The sequence below is a fragment of the Diceros bicornis genome, chromosome 24, assembly GCF_020826845.1.
Source record: "Diceros bicornis minor isolate mBicDic1 chromosome 24, mDicBic1.mat.cur, whole genome shotgun sequence".
In the NCBI taxonomy this organism is placed as follows: domain Eukaryota; kingdom Metazoa; phylum Chordata; class Mammalia; order Perissodactyla; family Rhinocerotidae; genus Diceros; species Diceros bicornis.
This window is the reverse complement of record NC_080763.1, coordinates 49,988,961-50,006,297: the sequence shown is the minus strand read 5'-3', so window position 1 is coordinate 50,006,297 and position 17,337 is coordinate 49,988,961. Positions and strand designations below refer to the sequence as shown.

General features: G+C 61.3%; 2 gene segments (V, D, J or C); both read left to right on the top strand.

The window, feature by feature from the left end:
- Nucleotides 1-493: 493 nt before the first annotated feature.
- Nucleotides 494-4,690, top strand: LOC131421200 (immunoglobulin heavy constant epsilon-like; the record flags this gene model as incomplete). The annotated part of the segment is given in 6 exon segments: nt 494-803; nt 979-1,302; nt 1,392-1,712; nt 1,785-2,117; nt 4,361-4,494; nt 4,607-4,690. Coding segments are annotated over 6 exon segments (1,506 nt in total), but the record flags the coding sequence as incomplete, so codon positions are not given.
- A 6,281-nt stretch (nt 4,691-10,971) lies between these two features.
- LOC131421167 (immunoglobulin heavy constant alpha-like) lies at nt 10,972-16,818 on the top strand. The segment is given in 5 exon segments: nt 10,972-12,432; nt 12,737-13,045; nt 13,285-13,620; nt 13,832-14,164; nt 16,607-16,818. Coding segments are annotated over 5 exon segments (1,290 nt in total).
- Nucleotides 16,819-17,337: the final 519 nt, after the last annotated feature.

Genomic DNA, 17,337 nt, shown 5'->3' with positions numbered 1-17,337 from the left:
ACTAGTGATTCAGGGGGGTAGGGGCCTCTGGATGCCCGGACCTTAATGAGGTCTATGGGTGAGGGCAGAAGGAACAGTTTGACAGTTCCTGGGGGTCTCAGGGTCCCGCTCCCCACTGGAGGTCTATGGGTGGGGGCAGAGGGGCAGCCTGGTGAGTCCTGGGGGGCTTTCTGGGTCCCCGGGCACCAATGGGCAGCCATGGGCTCTGATCCTCAGCCTCAGGGAATGGGCTGGCACGTCTACTCCTCAAGAACCCCACATTCAGGCACTCAGGGCCAAGGGCGGGGAGTCCTGGCTGGGGGTGGTGACAGCAACTGTTCCTGGTGGGAGCAGGGGTTCATCGGAGGGCATCTCTGCTGGAATCAAGGGATGAAGAAAGAGTCCAAAATAAGCCATCTGTCCCCTGAGGCTGGAGCAGGGGCCCCAGACCCCCTGGGTCCCAGAAGCAGTTGGCCTGGCACACGACGGTCAACAGCCCCAAGGTCAGTGCTGACTCTCCTCCGTCCTCGCAGTCTCCAGACAGACGCCATCCGTCTTCCCTTTGGCCGCCTGCTGCAAAGACACTGTCACCGCCTCCGTGACAGTGGGCTGCCTGGTCACGGGCTACTTCCCAGAGCTGCTGACCGTGACCTGGGACACAGGGTCCCTGAACCAGAGAACCGTGACCTTCCCTGCCATCCTCGACCCAGCCTCTGGCCTCTACACCACCACCAGCCAGGTGACCGCCTCAGGCGAGTGGGCCAAGCAGAAGTTCACCTGCAGCGTGGCACACTTGGAGACCCTCATCAAAAACAGCGTCACCGGTGAGCCACGACGGCCGCGCCCACCACACAGGGGGCGCCGTCAGAGGAGGAAGGGCCGGCTTGGTGGGAGGGGTAGGGGGGCTCAAATGATACCACTGCTGGTGATGCCCTGGGCTGGGACGTGGGGGCCCGGGCTCAGGGAGGCCAACACTGCGCCTGCCACCCTCACCCCCAGGGTGCACCGTGGCCTACACCTCACCCACCGTGAAGCTGTTCCACTCCTCCTGCGACCCCCGCGGCGACTCCCACACCAGGATCCAGCTCCTGTGCCTCATCTCCAACTACACCCCTGGTCACATCAACGTCACTTGGCTGGTGGACGGGCAGGAGAACAAGGACCTGTTCACGCACACTGCCCCCGCCAAGCAGGAGGGCGAGCTGGCCTCCACACGCAGCGAGCTCAACATCACCCAGCGCCAGTGGGAGTCCCAAAAGACATACACTTGCCAGGTCACCTACCGAGGCATGACCTTTATGGACCAGGCCCGCATGTGCACAGGTACAGCACCCCCCCAACGCCGACACCCAACACTCGGAGGTCAGAGGGGAGGGCAGCACGCGGCCTCACGCAGCCCTCTTCCCAAACAGAGTCTGATCCCCGCGGCGTGAGCGTCTACCTGATCCCCCCTAGCCCACTCGACCTGTACGTCCACAAGTCACCCAAGGTCACCTGCCTGGTGGTAGACCTAGCCAACAAGGAGAAGTTACACATCACCTGGTCCCGGGAGAGCGGGAACCCCGTGCAGAAGGACACAATGGTCGCCAGTGAACAGTTTAACAAGACATTCTCCGCCACATCCACCCTGCCTGTGGACACCACCGACTGGATCGAGGGCGAGACCTACAGGTGCACGGTGACCCACCCAGACCTGCCCAAGCCCATCGTGCACTCCATCCTCAAGGCCTCTGGTGAGCTGCAGGCCAGAGGGAGGTGGGCGGGCCCTTGGGCAGAGCCTGGGCTGACCCCATGCCTGTCCGCAGGCAAGCGTGCTCCCCCCGAGGTCTACGTGTTCCCGCCACCCAAGAAGGAGGAGGAGACCAAGAACAAGGTCACCCTCACCTGCCTGATCCAGAACTTCTTCCCCTCGGACATCTCCGTACAGTGGCTGCGTAATGATGTCCTAATTCAGACAGACCAGCAAGCCACCACCCGGCCCCAGAAGGCCAACGGCCCCAGCCCAGCCTTCTTCGTCTTCAGCCGCCTGGAGGTCAGCTGGGCAGACTGGGAGCTGAAGAACGAATTCACCTGCCGAGTGGTCCACGAGGCGCTGCCTGGCTCTAGGACCCTCGACGTACAAGTGTCCAAAGACCGTGGTAAATGATGCCCTCCGGCCCGCCACCTGCTCTCCCTCCCAGGGCTCCATCCTGCTGGGGTGGGGGTGGGGACCAGCCAGACCTTCTGTCCGTCATTGTCAATAAACACTCCAGTGCCTGCTCAGAGCCCTGGGCGCGCCTGTTTTAGGGGGTGTGCCGGGCTGTGGGTAGGGGCATCTTGGTGCAGAGGAAAGGACCACCAGAAGAGGGGGCCAGAGGGGCGGGGCAAGGCTGAGGCGTGGCTCCATGCACGGTCACCGTCGTGTCAGTGGGCCCTCCCCACAACCACACTGTGGGTCCTGTCCACTCAAAGGAGTCCTAAGAGCCAGAGGGTGGTCCCAGGGGAAGGACCAGGAGACCTCAGCCCAGCCCACAGCCCCTACCTCTCCTGGAGGCCCTACAGGCCTCGGCCTCCACCCCCAGCCTCCTGATGGCCCCCTAGACACAGACAAGCCCCAAACCCCCAGGTCCAGCTGTCCACACAGGCTCTTTGGGTCGAGAAATGGGCAGAGTCAGACCCCCACAAGCCCAGACACACAGGGACCCCAGGCAGCCGCACCCTTGTCAGCCCCATTTGCCATCACCTCCAGAGCACAGTGGGCCAGGGCAAGCCCCCAACCCACACAGGGGCCAGTGCCGAGCCCATGGCACACCTCCGCCCTCTGACCCCTTCCCCACTCACATGGTCACAGCAGGCTGGGGTCAGCACCCAGTGCCCCTGTCTTGCTGCCTGGCCTCACTCCACCCTGAGTTGGTCCTGGGGAAGGGCCCAGCCCTCAAACACAGGCTCCTGGGAGCCTCACACACGGTCATATCCACTTGTGCCAGTGCTCACACGCTCACACTGCGCCAGCCCCACACCCACACCAAGTCACACGGTGACTCCACCAGCACCCACACCGCCAACAATGGGCACCCTACACGAGCTGATGTGTCTCGCATGTGCTCTCGTGTGGCCTCCCAGGGCCCTCCCTCTTGCTCAGGCACGCCCAAGCCGTCCCTCGAACCCTGGGTCACACCCGGACCTCTGGATCCAAGGTGGACATGGAGGGGCCTTCCACCCTGGCTGAGAGCCCAGTAAGACCCACATGGCTTCCTTCTGTGGTCCCGGCCTTCCCAGTTCAACCCTTTCTTGTCAGCTGCACCCAATGGACAGACAGATGGACACTGACACAGACACACAGACACACATAGATGGACACACACATGGACACAGATAGACGCACACATGGACACACACCCCCAGGGTATGGGCTTCATCTCGCTTTCCTGCTAAACCACATCTCAGAGCAGGCTGCTGGTCCCACCCCACCCCCACCCAAGCACCAAGCCATGTGCACATGGCCCAGACCCCCCACTCTCATCCTGTATGCACACACACACACTCCCTAGCACACGAGCACCCACTGTATCCACAGGAAAAGCAGGAAAGGGCCAGCCCACACTCTGAAGACACCAGCCCAGAGGCACTGGGGCCCTCCTGTGCTGGGAGGGGAGGGGGCCCAGCCCCAGGGCAGGTGGAGCCGAGAGGCTGCGGGACATCTCCGGGCCAGCGTAGGGCCAGGAGGCAGCTCTGGGCTCCCCCAGGCCTGGGCAAGGTCCACACAGCTGGCCCAGCCCCTCAGGATACCCGCTGTGATGACGTGATGATTTGTGGGGCTGTCCCAGGTCCTATGAGCCAGGCTGCAGAGCTCAGGCCCCTCCTTAGAGCTCCAGGTGGGGCAGCTGTCCATCGGAGTGTAGCTTGGAGGGGTCCCCAGGCTGGCGAGCGTGGAGATGAGCTGGGACTGGGCTGGGCGGCCTGATGCAGCATCGGGGGTGGGGGCTCCACGGACATAGGGGGTGGGGGGCAGAGCCCGAGCTGAGGTCAGGGGCCTGTGGGGCTGAGTGGGGGTGACCGGTAGTCAGGGGAGAAGCCGTAAGAAGTGAAGGGAGAGAAAATAGGGGCCATCTTGGGGGCGGGGTCAGGAGAGGGCAGAAGATGGGCCACTCCCACACAGCCGCCGGCTGACTTGGGGGCTTCAGACCCCCAGCCCTCCAGGACTGGCTGGTGGCTCTGGGTAGCTGCAGAGGAGGCTGGACAGGGAGCTCTGCACTCTGGCCATCAGCGGGGGCTGCGGAGACCAGGGCTTCAGGAATGGGGTGCATGCGGGGCCCTGATTCACTCCACTCTGAGGGCGGCCAGGCCTGCCCTGCCCCCGCCACAGGCCGAGGCCAGGAGGGCTGACTGCTGGTGCCCACAGAGCTGGACCTGCAGGACCTGTGCGTGGAGGGGGCTGAGAGCGAAGAGATGGAAGGGCTGTGGACCAGTCTCTTCATTTTCATCGCGCTCTTTCTGCTCAGCGTCAGCTACAGTGCCACCGTCACCCTCTTCAAGGTGAGAGCACAGACGGGGCTTCCAGGGCCGGGCAGAGGGGCCTGGGAGGCCCAGACAGAGGGAGATCCCGAGTCCGGGGAACAAAGCCGCCCTCACGCACACCTCCTCCCAGGTGAAGTGGGTCTTCGCCGCCATCCTGCAGGAGAAGCCCCAGACCGTTCACGACTACACGAACGTCATGCAGCCAGCAGCCTAGGCCTGGAGACCGAAAAATGAGGCCTTGCCTTCTCCCTGTCTCAGCATCCCTGAGGCTGCCTGCTCTGTCCTGGGTGGGAGGAGGGGAGCAGCCACCCCCCAAAGGGGCCAAAGCTGGGGACCCAACAACCAATGCATGGGCATCCGGCAGGTTCCAGCTCAGCCCCAAGGTTCAAGGACCCACAGGACCTGCCAGTCACAGCCCCCACCCCACCCCACTTTGGGACAAGCCCCAGAATAGCATCTGTCCCTTCCACAGAGTGATCTGGGCTCGGCATGGGTGTGATCACCCTGCGCTCCTCCCAGGCTCCTGGCGGCAGAACCTCTCCCATTTGACTGAACAACCCCTGAAACACAATGAGGGCCTGGAGCCCATGGCCCAGCCCACTGCTCAGAGTCTGAGTCCAGCCCGAGGCCTCACTCCCCAGACTTATTCCGACCCTCCCTGCCCCCATGTTCAAGTGCCCAACCCCTTCCCTCTGCCCACCCTTCCTGCTGTCCACCGGAGCCCCACCCCTACAGAACGAGGAGGCAGAGAAGCCCTTCTGGGGAGAGGCCACAGGATTGCTCAGGGCTTCGGGCAGAGCCCTTGGGGTGGAAGGAGGAGTCCCACAGCAGAAGGAGCTTCCCATGGGGTCCACACAGCAGCCGCCTCAGCCCAACTACCCCCAAAGCCGTCCACCATGGCCCCATCCAACCTCTCACTCCTGGCTTGTCGGTCCTGTTTCCTTCTCACCAGGTTTCTTAGTAAAGTTCCTTTTTACAAACCCACGCCACCTGAGCATGCTTTGGGGGTGGTAACTGTGGTCCCACGGGGGTGGGAGGCAGGGCCCCCAAGAGCGTGGACGGGGGACTAGAAGGAAGGGGCAGGGGGCAGCTCTGGGGCCCTGAGGGCCCAAGTGGCCAGCCAGCTGCTGTCTTAAGAGTCCTTTCAACACCTCCACAGATCCCCAGCTCAGTGCCCATAACACCCGCTCCAGTGGTCTCCAGCCCAGACTCACTGCCCCCTCCCACGCTAATGTGAAAGCAACAATTCCAACCCCCGTGGGCCAATCTGAGGGGCTGATTCTGTGGTTGGTGTAGGAACCACAGGGACACAGCTGCACAGTCACCATAGGGGACCGGCATCAGCCTCTGGGATCACCGGTCACCCACCCCAATCCGTGCATCCACTGGGTGCATGCAGACAAGCCAATCCTTGGTCCCCATTCCCCCCATTCTGCCAGCCAGCCCACTCAGATGTCCTGATGAGCTGAGCCAGACACATGAGCTGTCTGGGGCTGGCCGCTGCCATCCTTGAGAAGAAGCCTGGTGAGCCGGGAAGGCAGGAGCCACAGGCATCGTGAGGCAGTCAGCTGGCCAAGAACAGTGGTGGGCACAGAGCTGTGCCCCTCCTCAGGACAATAAGGTGGTTTCTGTGGTTGGAGAGACCTGCCACAACCGTCTCTGTGAAGTACACTGGAAGTGGGGGCAGAATATGTGAACACACGTGACGAAAAGGGCAGGATTCCCTCCTACACAAAGAGCACTCAGGAACCAATAAAAAAGAAAAGTAGGGGCCATCCTGGTGGCGTAGTGGTTAAGTTTGCACCCTCTGCTTCAGCAGCCCAGGGTTCGTGGGTTTGGATCCAGGCGCAGACCTACACACTGTTCATCAAGCCATGCTGTGGCGGCGTCCCACATGCAAAACGGAGGAGGATGGGCATAGATGTTAGCTCAGGGCCAATCCACCTCAAGCAAAAAGAGGACGATTGGCAACGGATGTTAGCTCAAGGCCAGGCTTCTTCACCAAAAAAAGAAAAAAGAAAGAAAAGTGAGCAGAGGGTCCTTCACAGAAAGGAAAAACTAGGGGGCCAATAATAGGAAGAAAATGTTTCAATAATTAGAAACTTTACAATCTGGATGAAACCAGGGGTAGGGGTGGCCCTCTTGGCCCTGTCTGAGGGTGTGTGAATTGTTGAGACCGTTTGTCAGGGCCACATTCCCAGCACACACGTGCCCAGACCCTTTTGACGGGAGATTCCACTCTTGGCGATGGCCTTTCAGAGAGAGCCTTGCTCCGTGCTGGGAGACATGGTGTCACATGGAATATGACACGGACCCAGGATGGACATGAGCTCTGACAGCGAGTGCCCAGCCTTCAGGGGTAGGACCTCAGCAGGCCTCCTGTTGAGGGTAGAAAACCCAGGATTGGGCAACTCTGAGGCTTGTCTCAAGACACCGAGGATTTGGTCTAAACAGAGCCTCAGAGGAGCAGAGATCTTTTCAGGACAAGGCCAAGGCTGCAGCCCCAGCCCCGCTCTGCACTCACATGCAGACACACATTGTCACACACTCAGGGACACTCAGGCACCTTCACACATTATCACACACTCACACTTGCACAAACACACACACGTCGCAGGAAACCAGGCCCTAAATCCACCCACCACCTGCAAGGTTCTCTTAAGCCGAGGCCCAGGCGCCTCCTCCCGTCTCCTGGGCGGGGAGCCCCCCAGGGCAGAGCTGACTGTCTTCTTTCTCTGACTTTCACCCCAGATCACAAGACCCCTCCATGGACCCCAGAACAAGGGCAACAGGGGCTCGGCTCACGTGGATCCCCTGTGAGCCGGGCGCCATCACTCACAGGCAAAGTGCAGCCCCCCAAACCAGAGAGGAAGGTGTGACGGTCACCCATCTAGAGGGGCCGACAGACCCGGCACGGGGGGAGCACCAGCCCCAGAGCAGGGCCAAGGGAGGGGAAGACAGACTGGATTCACACCTGGTAGTCGGGCTCCAGGACCCACGACGGGCATGCCAGCAACCCTGGCTTCACACCCTCCCAGCCGCAAAAGGTCGCCTTCTCAGGGTCCCCTCTGCCCCTCCTCCTCTTCCTTCTCTTATTAACCCACCACAGTGAGCAGAATGGTGACCTCAAAAGCTATGTCCCCGTCCTAAGCCCTGGAACCTGTGAATATGACCTTATTTGGAAAAAGCCTCTTTGCAGATGTGATTCAAGTTAAGGATCTTAAGACAAGATTGTCCAGGTGGCCCTAAATGCAGCGACTTGTGTCTTTATGAGAGACAGAGGAGGAGAGACACAGACACAGAGGAGGAGGCCGTGTGAAGGCAGGGGCAGAGACCGGGGTGATGCAGCCACAAGCCCAGGGTCACCTGGGGCTCCCCAAGGCTGGAGGAGCAGGAAGGACTGTCCCCTGGAGCCTGCAGAGGGAGCGTGGCCCTGCGACACCTGGATAACTTCTGGTCTCCAGACCGCAAGAATGAATTCTGTCAGCCGCTCGGGCCATGGTCCTTTGTCTTGGTGGCCCCGAGACACTCACGTGCCCAGCCAGCAGGCCTTGGCCAAGCAGAGGCCCCTCCTCCTTCCAGAGAAGCCCAGGGAGGACTCGTCTCCTGGGTCTTTCCATGCCCAGTTGGACCCCTGCGCTGGGCAGTCCCGGCCACACGGAAGGTTCAGAGCACACTTCAGCTCAGGCCTCTTCCTTGAGTTCCGGGTCCTTCCACCCAACTACTGCGACCCCTCAGGTCCAAACGGACGTGCCCTCCTCTGCCCTGAGTCCCAGGGCCTCTGTGCCCACAGTGGGGCAGAGTGGGGCAGTGTGTCCATGCAGGAGTGCCAGGCGAGGGGAACGGGGAGGCGAGGGAGAGGGCAGGCACTGAATCCCCTCCAGCGCCTACACTGCTTCCTCCACGCCACGCGCCACCCTGACCCGCAAGGTGCCATCGCATGTCCTGAGTCCGGTTCCTCCTGCTCCCTCGGGTGGGCGGGAGCTGGGGCTTTGGATGGTGCAGGGCCTGGGGGCTCACAGGCAAGAGGTGGAGCTGTGAGGGTCTTCATCGCAATGCAGGTGACGCTGGCACTGGCGTGCAACGATGGTGGGGACAAGAGGCCCTGGGAGGAAATGTTCCTCATGGGTGAGGCTGTGGGGATCCTGGGCTTCATGACAAAACCCCCAGAGGTTCCTCGAGCCAGGCAAGGGTTGTCTGTCCACCCAGGGGTGCCCGGGCTCCCCTCCCTCCATCCATCTCCTCCTCTCCCGCCCCACCTGCTCTGACCCCCATCCCCAGCCCTCCCGAGCTCCCCAGAGAGAGCCCACCTCCCCCAGGTCCAGCATGTCCATCGCTCCTGCAGCTCTCCCCCAACAGTGTCCTTCCTGGTGGGCGAGCCATCATGTCCTGTGTGTGGCTCCAGACCCCTTTGTGCATGAAGAAATGAATGAACGAATGAACACAACCACAAATCAGGCCCAAAAGCCTCTTGTGTGCCCAGGCATGGGCCGCCACTGGAGGGGGTGCCAGGGAGGGCTGGGCGGGGTGCTCAGGAGCAGGCAGAGTGGACACAGCTCGGGCAGCCTCCCTGGGGCTGACGGGGCAGGAAAGCCCTGGGCAGGGAGTTGGGTGGATGTGGATGGAGGTGACACCTCAGCGGTCCAACCCGAAGGGCTCCCTCCAGGCTTCCAGACAGAGTGGCCCCCACGCCCTCACCCCAGCGTCAGTCTGGGGCCCCAGCTGCTCATGGGATGGCCAGGGAAGGGCTGCCACTGGTCATGGCCAGGCTGGAGCGGCTCCTCACCCTCACGCACCACCATGTGACCTGAGGTCTACTGAGGCCTGCTTGCTGGGGGTCACTCTGGGCCAGCCCGGTTCCTCAAAGCCCCCACTCCTGCCAGCCCTTGCGGCCTCCCCTCTGGCCCAGAGATGGAGTGTCCATCTCCATCTCTGGGACCATCTCTACCTCAGTGTCCCTGAGGCCCCAACTCTGTGTACTTTGGCCTCTGCTTCCCTGCATCTCGGCCCCCAGGCCAGCCCCATGGGCAGAATATGGAGCTGTGACCCCACCATGGCGCCTGCCCTTGCACCCACGTGGTCTCAGGCCAGGCCAGGATCCCACAAGGTCAGACAGCCCAGGCCACACACACCTGGCCCCGCCACAGCCAGACCACAGACCAGACATGACGTGGAGGCAAGAGGCCGTGGCTGGCGGGGCAGGAAGTGGGTGAGAGACCCCGTCTGTGGGCCACACACAGGCGTGCAGCCCCTCCCAGCCTGCCCCTCACAGCATCAGCCTCACTCCCAAGGTGGGCAAATGGCCCAGAGCAGGACAGGAGTCTGTTGAGGACACGCAGCCATTGAGGCAGGGCCTGGATGAGGCCTGGGCCTTCTCCCCACCCCAGCTTCTCTGGGGTAGGCAAGCAGTTGGACCTGCAGCCCAGGCCGCCTGGTGGAGGGAGACCTAGGCCTCTCTCAGCCATGGTGGACCCTCCAGCAGCCTTGAGCAGGTGGGTCCCGGAAGCTATTCAGGCCTCATCTCCTCCTCAGCCAGGCCATACAGTGCCTGCCTAGGACCAGGGGAATGGACAACAGACACCAAGACAGAGAGACAAGAAAGAAAGGCAGACTGCCATGGATCCCAGAAACCACAGGGCAGGACGCTAGGCCTGGGCAGGGATTGGCTGGATTTAACGCAGAACTGGGCTAAACTAAACTGGGCTGAGCTGGGGTGAACTGAACTGAACTGGGCTGAGTTGGGCTGACTTAACTGGGCAGAGCTGAGCTGACTGCAATGGGCTGAGCTGAGCTGGGTTGAGCTAGGATGAGCTGGGCTGAACTGAGCTGAACTGGGCTGAGCTCGGCTGAGCTCGGCTGAATGAGGCAGAGCTGAATTGGGCTGGGCTGAGCTGAGCTGGGCTGAACTGGGCTGAGATGAACAGGGCTAAGCTAGGCTGAATGGCACTGAGTTGAGCTGGGCTGAGCTGGCTGAACTGGGGTGAAGTGTGCTAAGTTGGACTGAGCTGAGCTGGGCTGAACTGAACTGAGCTGAGCTGGGTTGAGCGGGGCTGGACTGAGCTGAGCTTTACTGGGCTGAACTGGGCTGGGCTGGGCTGGGCTGGGCTGGGCTGGGCTGGGCCGAGCTGAACTGGGTTGAGCTGGGCTGAGCTGAACTGGGCTGAACTGGGCTGAGCTGGGCTGAGCTGAACTGGGCTGAGCTGGGCTGGGCTGAACTGGGCTGAGCTGGGCTGAGCAGAACTGGGCTGGGCTGGGCTGGGCTGGGCTGGGCTCAACCGGGCTGAGCTGGGCTGAGCTGGGCTGAGCTGAACTGGGCTGGGCTGGGCTGGGCTGAACTGAGCTGAGCTGGGCTGAGCTGAACCGGCCTGAGCTGGGCTGAGCTGAACCGGGCTGAACTGGGCTGAGCTGAACTGGCCTGAGCCGGGCTGAGCTGAACTGGGCTGGGCTGAACTCGGCTGAGCTGAACTGGGCTAGGCTGGGCTGAGCTGAGCTGGGCTGAGCTGTGCTGGACTAAACTGAGCTGGGCTGTGCTGAGCTGAGCTGAACTGGGCTGAACTGGGATGAGCTGGGCTGAACTGGGCTGAGCTGCGCTGGGCTAAACTGAGCTGGGATGTGCTGAGCTGAGCTGGGCTGGACTGGGCTGAGCTGAAATTGGCTGAGCTAGCTGAGCTGAACTACTGGGCTGGGCTGAGCTGTGCAAACGGGTCTGAATTGGGCTGAGATGGGGTGATCTGAGCTGAGCTCGGCTCAACTAGGCTGATCTTGCCTTAACTGGGCTGATCTGTGCTAAACAGGGCTGAACTGGGCTGAGCTGGGCTGAATTAGGCTGAAGAGAATGAGCTGAGCTGGGCTAACTAGGCTGAGCTGGACTAACTGGGCTGAGCTGTGCAAACAGGGCTGAATTGGGCTTAACTAGGCTGAGCTGGGCTGAACTGAGCTCACCTGGGCTGATCTTGGCTTAACTAGGCTGAACTCAGCTGCACTGAGCTGGGTTGAGCTGGGCTGAATTGTGCTGGGCTGAGTTGGGCTGAGCTGGACTGAGCTGAATGGGTTCTGCTAGGCTGATCTTGGCTTAACTGCCTAATCTGTGCTAAACAGGGCTGAACTGGGCTTAACTGCGCCGAGCTGACCTGAACTGAGTGGAGTCAGGCTGAATTGGGCTCAGCTAGGTTGATCTTAGCTTAACTGGGCTGATCTGTGCTAAACAGGGCTGAGCCTGGCTGAGCTGGCCTGAATTGGACTGAATTGAGCTGAGCTGGGCTGAAGTGGGATGAGCTTGGCTCAACTGGGCTGAGCTGAGCTGAAGTAGGCTAAGTTGGGCAGAACTGGGCTGAGCTGGCCTGAGCTGGGCTGCAGTGACTGGAAAGGGGTTGGTTGAGTGTGGACCACCCCCAGAGTCCTGGTCTCCAAGCAGCCAATTCACCCTGATTCTTGGGGGCGCATGGGGATGTGCAGCCTCAGGGTGCATCCGTGATGCTTTCTCCCCCTTCACCAATTGCCCTGATGGGAATGGAAAGTCCATGTGGGCAGACCCCCCCCCCCCCCGCCCCGTGTAGCCCAGCCTGTCTGGGTGGGACATCCCAGACAGACTGATTTAGATTTGGGCCTTTGGCCTCAAAACTCTGTAGGCCACAAGGGTTGACTTCTGTTTGTTAGGGGGTGGGAATGGGATTAGTAGAGTGGTGGGTGGTTGGACTGGGGCCCTGACTGATGAAGTGGGAGAGAGGACAGAAGGCACAGGCCCTCTCTCCTCCCCAGTGTCACCTCCAGCACAGCCAAGCCAGCCCCTGGTGCAGGCTCAGCTTCAAATCAGAGCACTCTGTCCTCACCTGTGCCCTCCCATGGGCACACCTCTCATGACCCCCCAGGCCCTGGGGAGGGCATGGTGTGCCACTGTACAGAGGGGGCTGGGGCTCCGGCGGCACCCACGGAGGGCTGGTCGGGGGAGAAGCAAGGGTAATAATCACCACTCCCATATGGAAGTGGCCTGTGCTAGAGGCCCTGTCCAAGGAGCGTGTCTGGGTCCACATGCTAGAACTCTGAGAAGTGTTTTCAGAAATAGTGCATCTGGACTCAGGAGGCTGGTTCCAACCCCAGGTCCATGGCATATGAGCTGCATGACCTTGGGGTAGTCACTAACCCTCTCTGTGCCAGTTTCCTCTAGTGTAAAGGAGAGGCGGGTACCATCCCATCCTCGTGGGGCTGTTGGGGTCTGGGCCACACAAGGGCCCACTGTCTCACAGCACGTCCTATGTTGCAGCGTCCGTGACCAGCCCCAGCATCTTCCCCCTGAGTCTTCGGAGCGCCGACTCGTCTGACCCTGTGGTCATTGCCTGCCTGATCCAGGGCTTCTTCCCACTGGGCTACCCAGAGCCCGTTACGGTGACCTGGGGCAAGAGCGGGGACAGCGTGTCTGTCACGACCTTCCCCCCCTCGGAGGCCAATGGCCTGTACACCGTGACCAGCCAGCTGACCCTGCCAGCCAAAGAGTGCCCAGATGAAGAAACCGTGAAATGCGAAGTACAGCATTACACCAGCCCTAGCAAGTCTGTGGACGTGCCCTGCAAAGGTCAGAGGGCGGCTGGGGAGGGGCAGTGGGCTACCACATTCCCCTCATGACCCAGCACCTGGAGCTGTGTCCCCCGCTGGGACTCCCCTCAGACAAAAGTGGGCTGTCAGGCTGAGCCCCCAGTGGGTGGCAGCTGACAGGCCAGGAGGGGGCCTGGGCAGGAGCTGGAGGGGAGAGAAGGGGAGGGCGGGCAGGCGGAGGGGGGCGCTGACCTGCTCCGGCCTCCCTAGCAGCTCCAGAACCTGACGGCTGTTGTAAGTGCCCCTTTTGCGGTCCGCCCCGCCTGTCTCTGCACCCGCCGGCCCTCGAGGACCTGCTCCTGGGCTCCAATGCCAGCCTCACGTGCACACTGAGCGGCCTGAAAGACCCCCAGGGTGTCACCTTCTCCTGGAGTCCCTCAGTTGGGACAAGACCTATCCAGAAGACCCCCGTGCGTAACCCCAGTGGCCGCTACAGCGTGTCCAGCGTCCTGCCAGGCTGCGCTGAGCAATGGAAAAGTGGGACGAAATTCTACTGCACCGCCACGCACCCTGAGTCCAAAGAGTCACAGACTGTCACCATCGCCAAAACCACAGGTGGGCTCAGACGCCGCTGGTGAGGTGCCGCACAGCACCGTACAGTATGCGAGGCACATTCCTAAGCCTGCCTCCTCCCCCTAGCCTCTAGAGGATGTGGGTGTGCTCCCACCCACCTTATACAGAGGGAAACTGAGGCACAGGGTGCCCAATGGGCAGAGGGGCTCTTTCCTCCCTGCCCAGACTCCTGACCCGGCTCTTCACCCTCCAGTAAACATCTTCAAGCCCCAGGTCCACCTGCTGCCGCCGCCGTCGGAGGAGCTGGCCCTCAACGAGCTGGTGACGCTGACGTGCCTGGTGCGGGGCTTCAGCCCTAAGGATGTGTTGGTGCTCTGGCTGCAAGGCAACCAGAAGCTGCCCCGTGAGAAGTACCTAACCTGGGAGCCCCTGCAGGAGCCCGACCAAAGCGTCACCACCTTCGCCGTGACCAGCCTGCTGCGCGTGGAGGCCGAGGCCTGGAAGAAGGGAGAGAGCTTCTCCTGCATGGTGGGCCACGAGGCGCTGCCCCTGGGCTTCACCCAGAAGACCATCGACCGCCTGGCGGGTAAACCCACGCACGTCAATGTGTCTGTGGTCATGGCAGAGGCAGAAGGCACCTGCTACTGAGCTGCCCCCGCCCACCCCTTGAATAAACTCCATGCTCGCCCAAAGCAGCTCCTCGCTTCCATCCAGCCGCCTTTCTGTCCGTCCTCGGGGTCTGCGGCATGCCAGGGAGGGGGCAGGGCCCAAGGAGGAAAGAGTACCCTGCTGCCCTGTCCCTCTCTGGACCTCAGTTTCCCCACTCAGCCTGGCACCTTGACGTGCCTAGCATACCCATGTGCTGTGTGAGTGTGTAAGCATGAGTGTGAGCACGTAATGCATGATGGTTGAGGCTGAGCTGGGACTGAAACCCGAGGGTGGCAGAGTCGGGCGAGGCAGGCACAGCCCAGTGGGTCCTAAGAGCAATGGGCTTCATGGGCAGTTCACAGTGGGAAGGTGGCATGGTCATTTGTATCTCAGAAGACTGACTTTAGGGGCGGCCAGGAGGGACTAGAGAGGGTGAGAGAGGAGCAAGGTGGCCAGGAAGAAGCTGGTGCCGTTGTTGGGTGTCATGGGAGGAACGGCGAGGGAAGGAGGGCTGGACTCCAGGGGCCCCATGCTGCCCTTGATGGGTGCAAGGCACAAAGTGCAGGACGGCCCCACTGCCTCACACAGAAGGGGGACCACCCTCAACCTGAGCACAGTCTTCCCCACCCACACTAAGCTGCTCTGTATGTGTGCACACAGGTGCACACACACATGCACACATACGCTCCCACGTGCTCACACTCACATGTGCGCGCGCACACACACACAGACATTAAGGCCCCACAGGTACAGAAAGTTCACAGCGCAGGCCCAGCTCCAGGAAGGCAAGGGGAGTCCCCACGCAAGCCCCCAGCAGGTTTTCCCCAGGCCCAGTCCCGTTGCCCTGCACCCCTCCTGGCCTCAGGCCTCTCTGTGTGTCCAGCTAAGCACAGCTCAGGGGTCAATTCCACAGGCCCCTCGTAGGCAGCCTCTGCTCCCTGCCTGTCCCTAGACTCAAGTCTCCCATCGCTTCCTGAACCCAAGTATAGCCCAAACCATAGACAGCATGGGGACAGGGGTGGGGAATGGTCAGAAGAGACAGCTCCCACCCAGGGCCCCTCTGCAGCTTCTGCATGGAGCTCCTGGCAGAAGAGGAGGAAGCCAGGGGAGACCGAGCATAGAGAGGCAGCCCCATGACTGCTGTGGGGACACCTGGCACCAGGGCTCCCACAAGGGGGCAGCGAGGCCCCTGCTCTTGTCTCAGACCTTCTGGGCCTCCTCAGGGGACCCAGCCTTCTGGTGCCTCCCTCTGCTCCCAGGGCCAAGGCAGAGTGGGGCCCCCTCTCCACCCTGGCCACTGCTCCCCTCTCGAGTGCAGTCACCAAAGAGCAACAGGGGTAGCAACGGGTTAATTGGAGAAGTGCTGCCATAGAGCAGGTGCTCCAGCCACCAAGAGACCCAGGACCCCAAAGGAGGAGCTTTCTAAAGAGACAGGAAGGCAGAAGAATCGGTAGATGAAGGGCTGAGCCAACAGATGGACAGCAGGCAGACAGGTGGATGAATCATAGGACATATAATGGATGGGAAGATGGATAGATAGATGGATGGATGGATGAGTGGATAAGTAGATGGATAGTGGATGGATGGGTGGATCGATGGATGGATGGGTGGGTAGATATATGGGCACATCGATGGATGGATCGATGGACGGACGGACAGATGGATGGACGGATGGATGGGTGGATGGGTGGATGGGTGGATGGAGTCCTGGATGGATGGATGGATGGGAAAATGGATGAATGATTGGATGTGTCAGCATATGACAAGCAGGCCCAAATCCCATGTAACACAGGAGGTCTATGCCCTAGGACCCTGAGGACAGCAGGGCTGCCTGTGCTGGTGGCCTTCATCTGGGCCTCCCTTGTGCTCCTTGTAGCTTATCAGCTACATTCCCTGGGAGGGCAACAGAGGGCCCTGGTCATGCCCATGCAGCCCTTGGCTCACTGAACCACAGATCCAGATCTATGGCTCAACCCAAAGCACCTTGAGAGTGGGTGTGTCTGGTCCTCTCTGGCCCCACTCCGGGCCCAGGCCAAGGCCAGCCCGAGATCAGGGGCTTGCTGAGGGCTTGCTAAGGATACAGATAGGGCTGGGATCCAGGAGCCCTTGGGCTTGAGCTCTCCTTGGAGCAGCAAAGACAATGCCCACCCTCCTGCCCTGCCAGCTGTCTCTCCCTAAGGTGCCCTGAGACCCTCAGAGACAGGGGTTCTGTGGGCATCTCAAAAGCTGCAAGGGTCGCAGCCACCTCATTCTCCCTGAGGCAGCCTTAGACCTGAGCTAGGACACTCTGTCCCAACCCCAAGGGCGCTAGGAGGGGAGGGCATTGGCTTGGCCCCCACCCATACAGGCACAGGCCTGACAGGCTCTTAGTGTCTTGCAGGTTTCCAGGAGCCATCTCCCTGGGCAGTGCTGGACCCACCACAGGAGGGCCTGGAGGAGGATGCTCCAGGAGCCAGCCTGTGGCCCACCACCATCACCTTGCTCACCCTCTTCTTGCTGAGCCTCTTCTACAGCACGGCACTGACTGTGACCAGCATCCGGGGCCCATCCGGCAGCAAAGAAGTCCCCCAGTACTGAGCAGGAGCCAGCCGAGCACAAGTGGGGGTGGGCAAGGAGGCAGAGCAGTGGGTTGATGGGGGCGGGGGCGCTCATCTACCAGAAGAGCATCTACCTGTTCCCCCACACTTAGGGGTCTGGTCTCCCAGGGAGGTAGTCCCTTCACAAACACTGAGGATATGGGCAGGCCTAGGGGTCAGAGCAAATGTTTCCCCAGCAAGGTCAAGGTGTCAGCTTCACCCAGGTGCAGTCACTGCAGGATTCAATCTAGTCCCCCATAAGCCAGGCCAGGCTGGAGATGAGGCATTGGCAAGGACCCTGCCCACCTCAGGAGCTCCCCTGGTGCCCTGACCCCTCTTGTGTTTGCAGGGAGGAGCCTGGAGGAGCCTCCTGGAAGCCCAGCTGGATGCCAGAGCTCAGCCCTGCTTGGAAGCCACCCTACACTCCCACACAGGCCTTCCTGGTGCAATAAACTGATCCCCAAGGCAGAAGTTCTCAGACTCTGAATGAGGGGAGGGGGACAGGAGGGGACGGACGCTTGGGAAAGGAGGATGC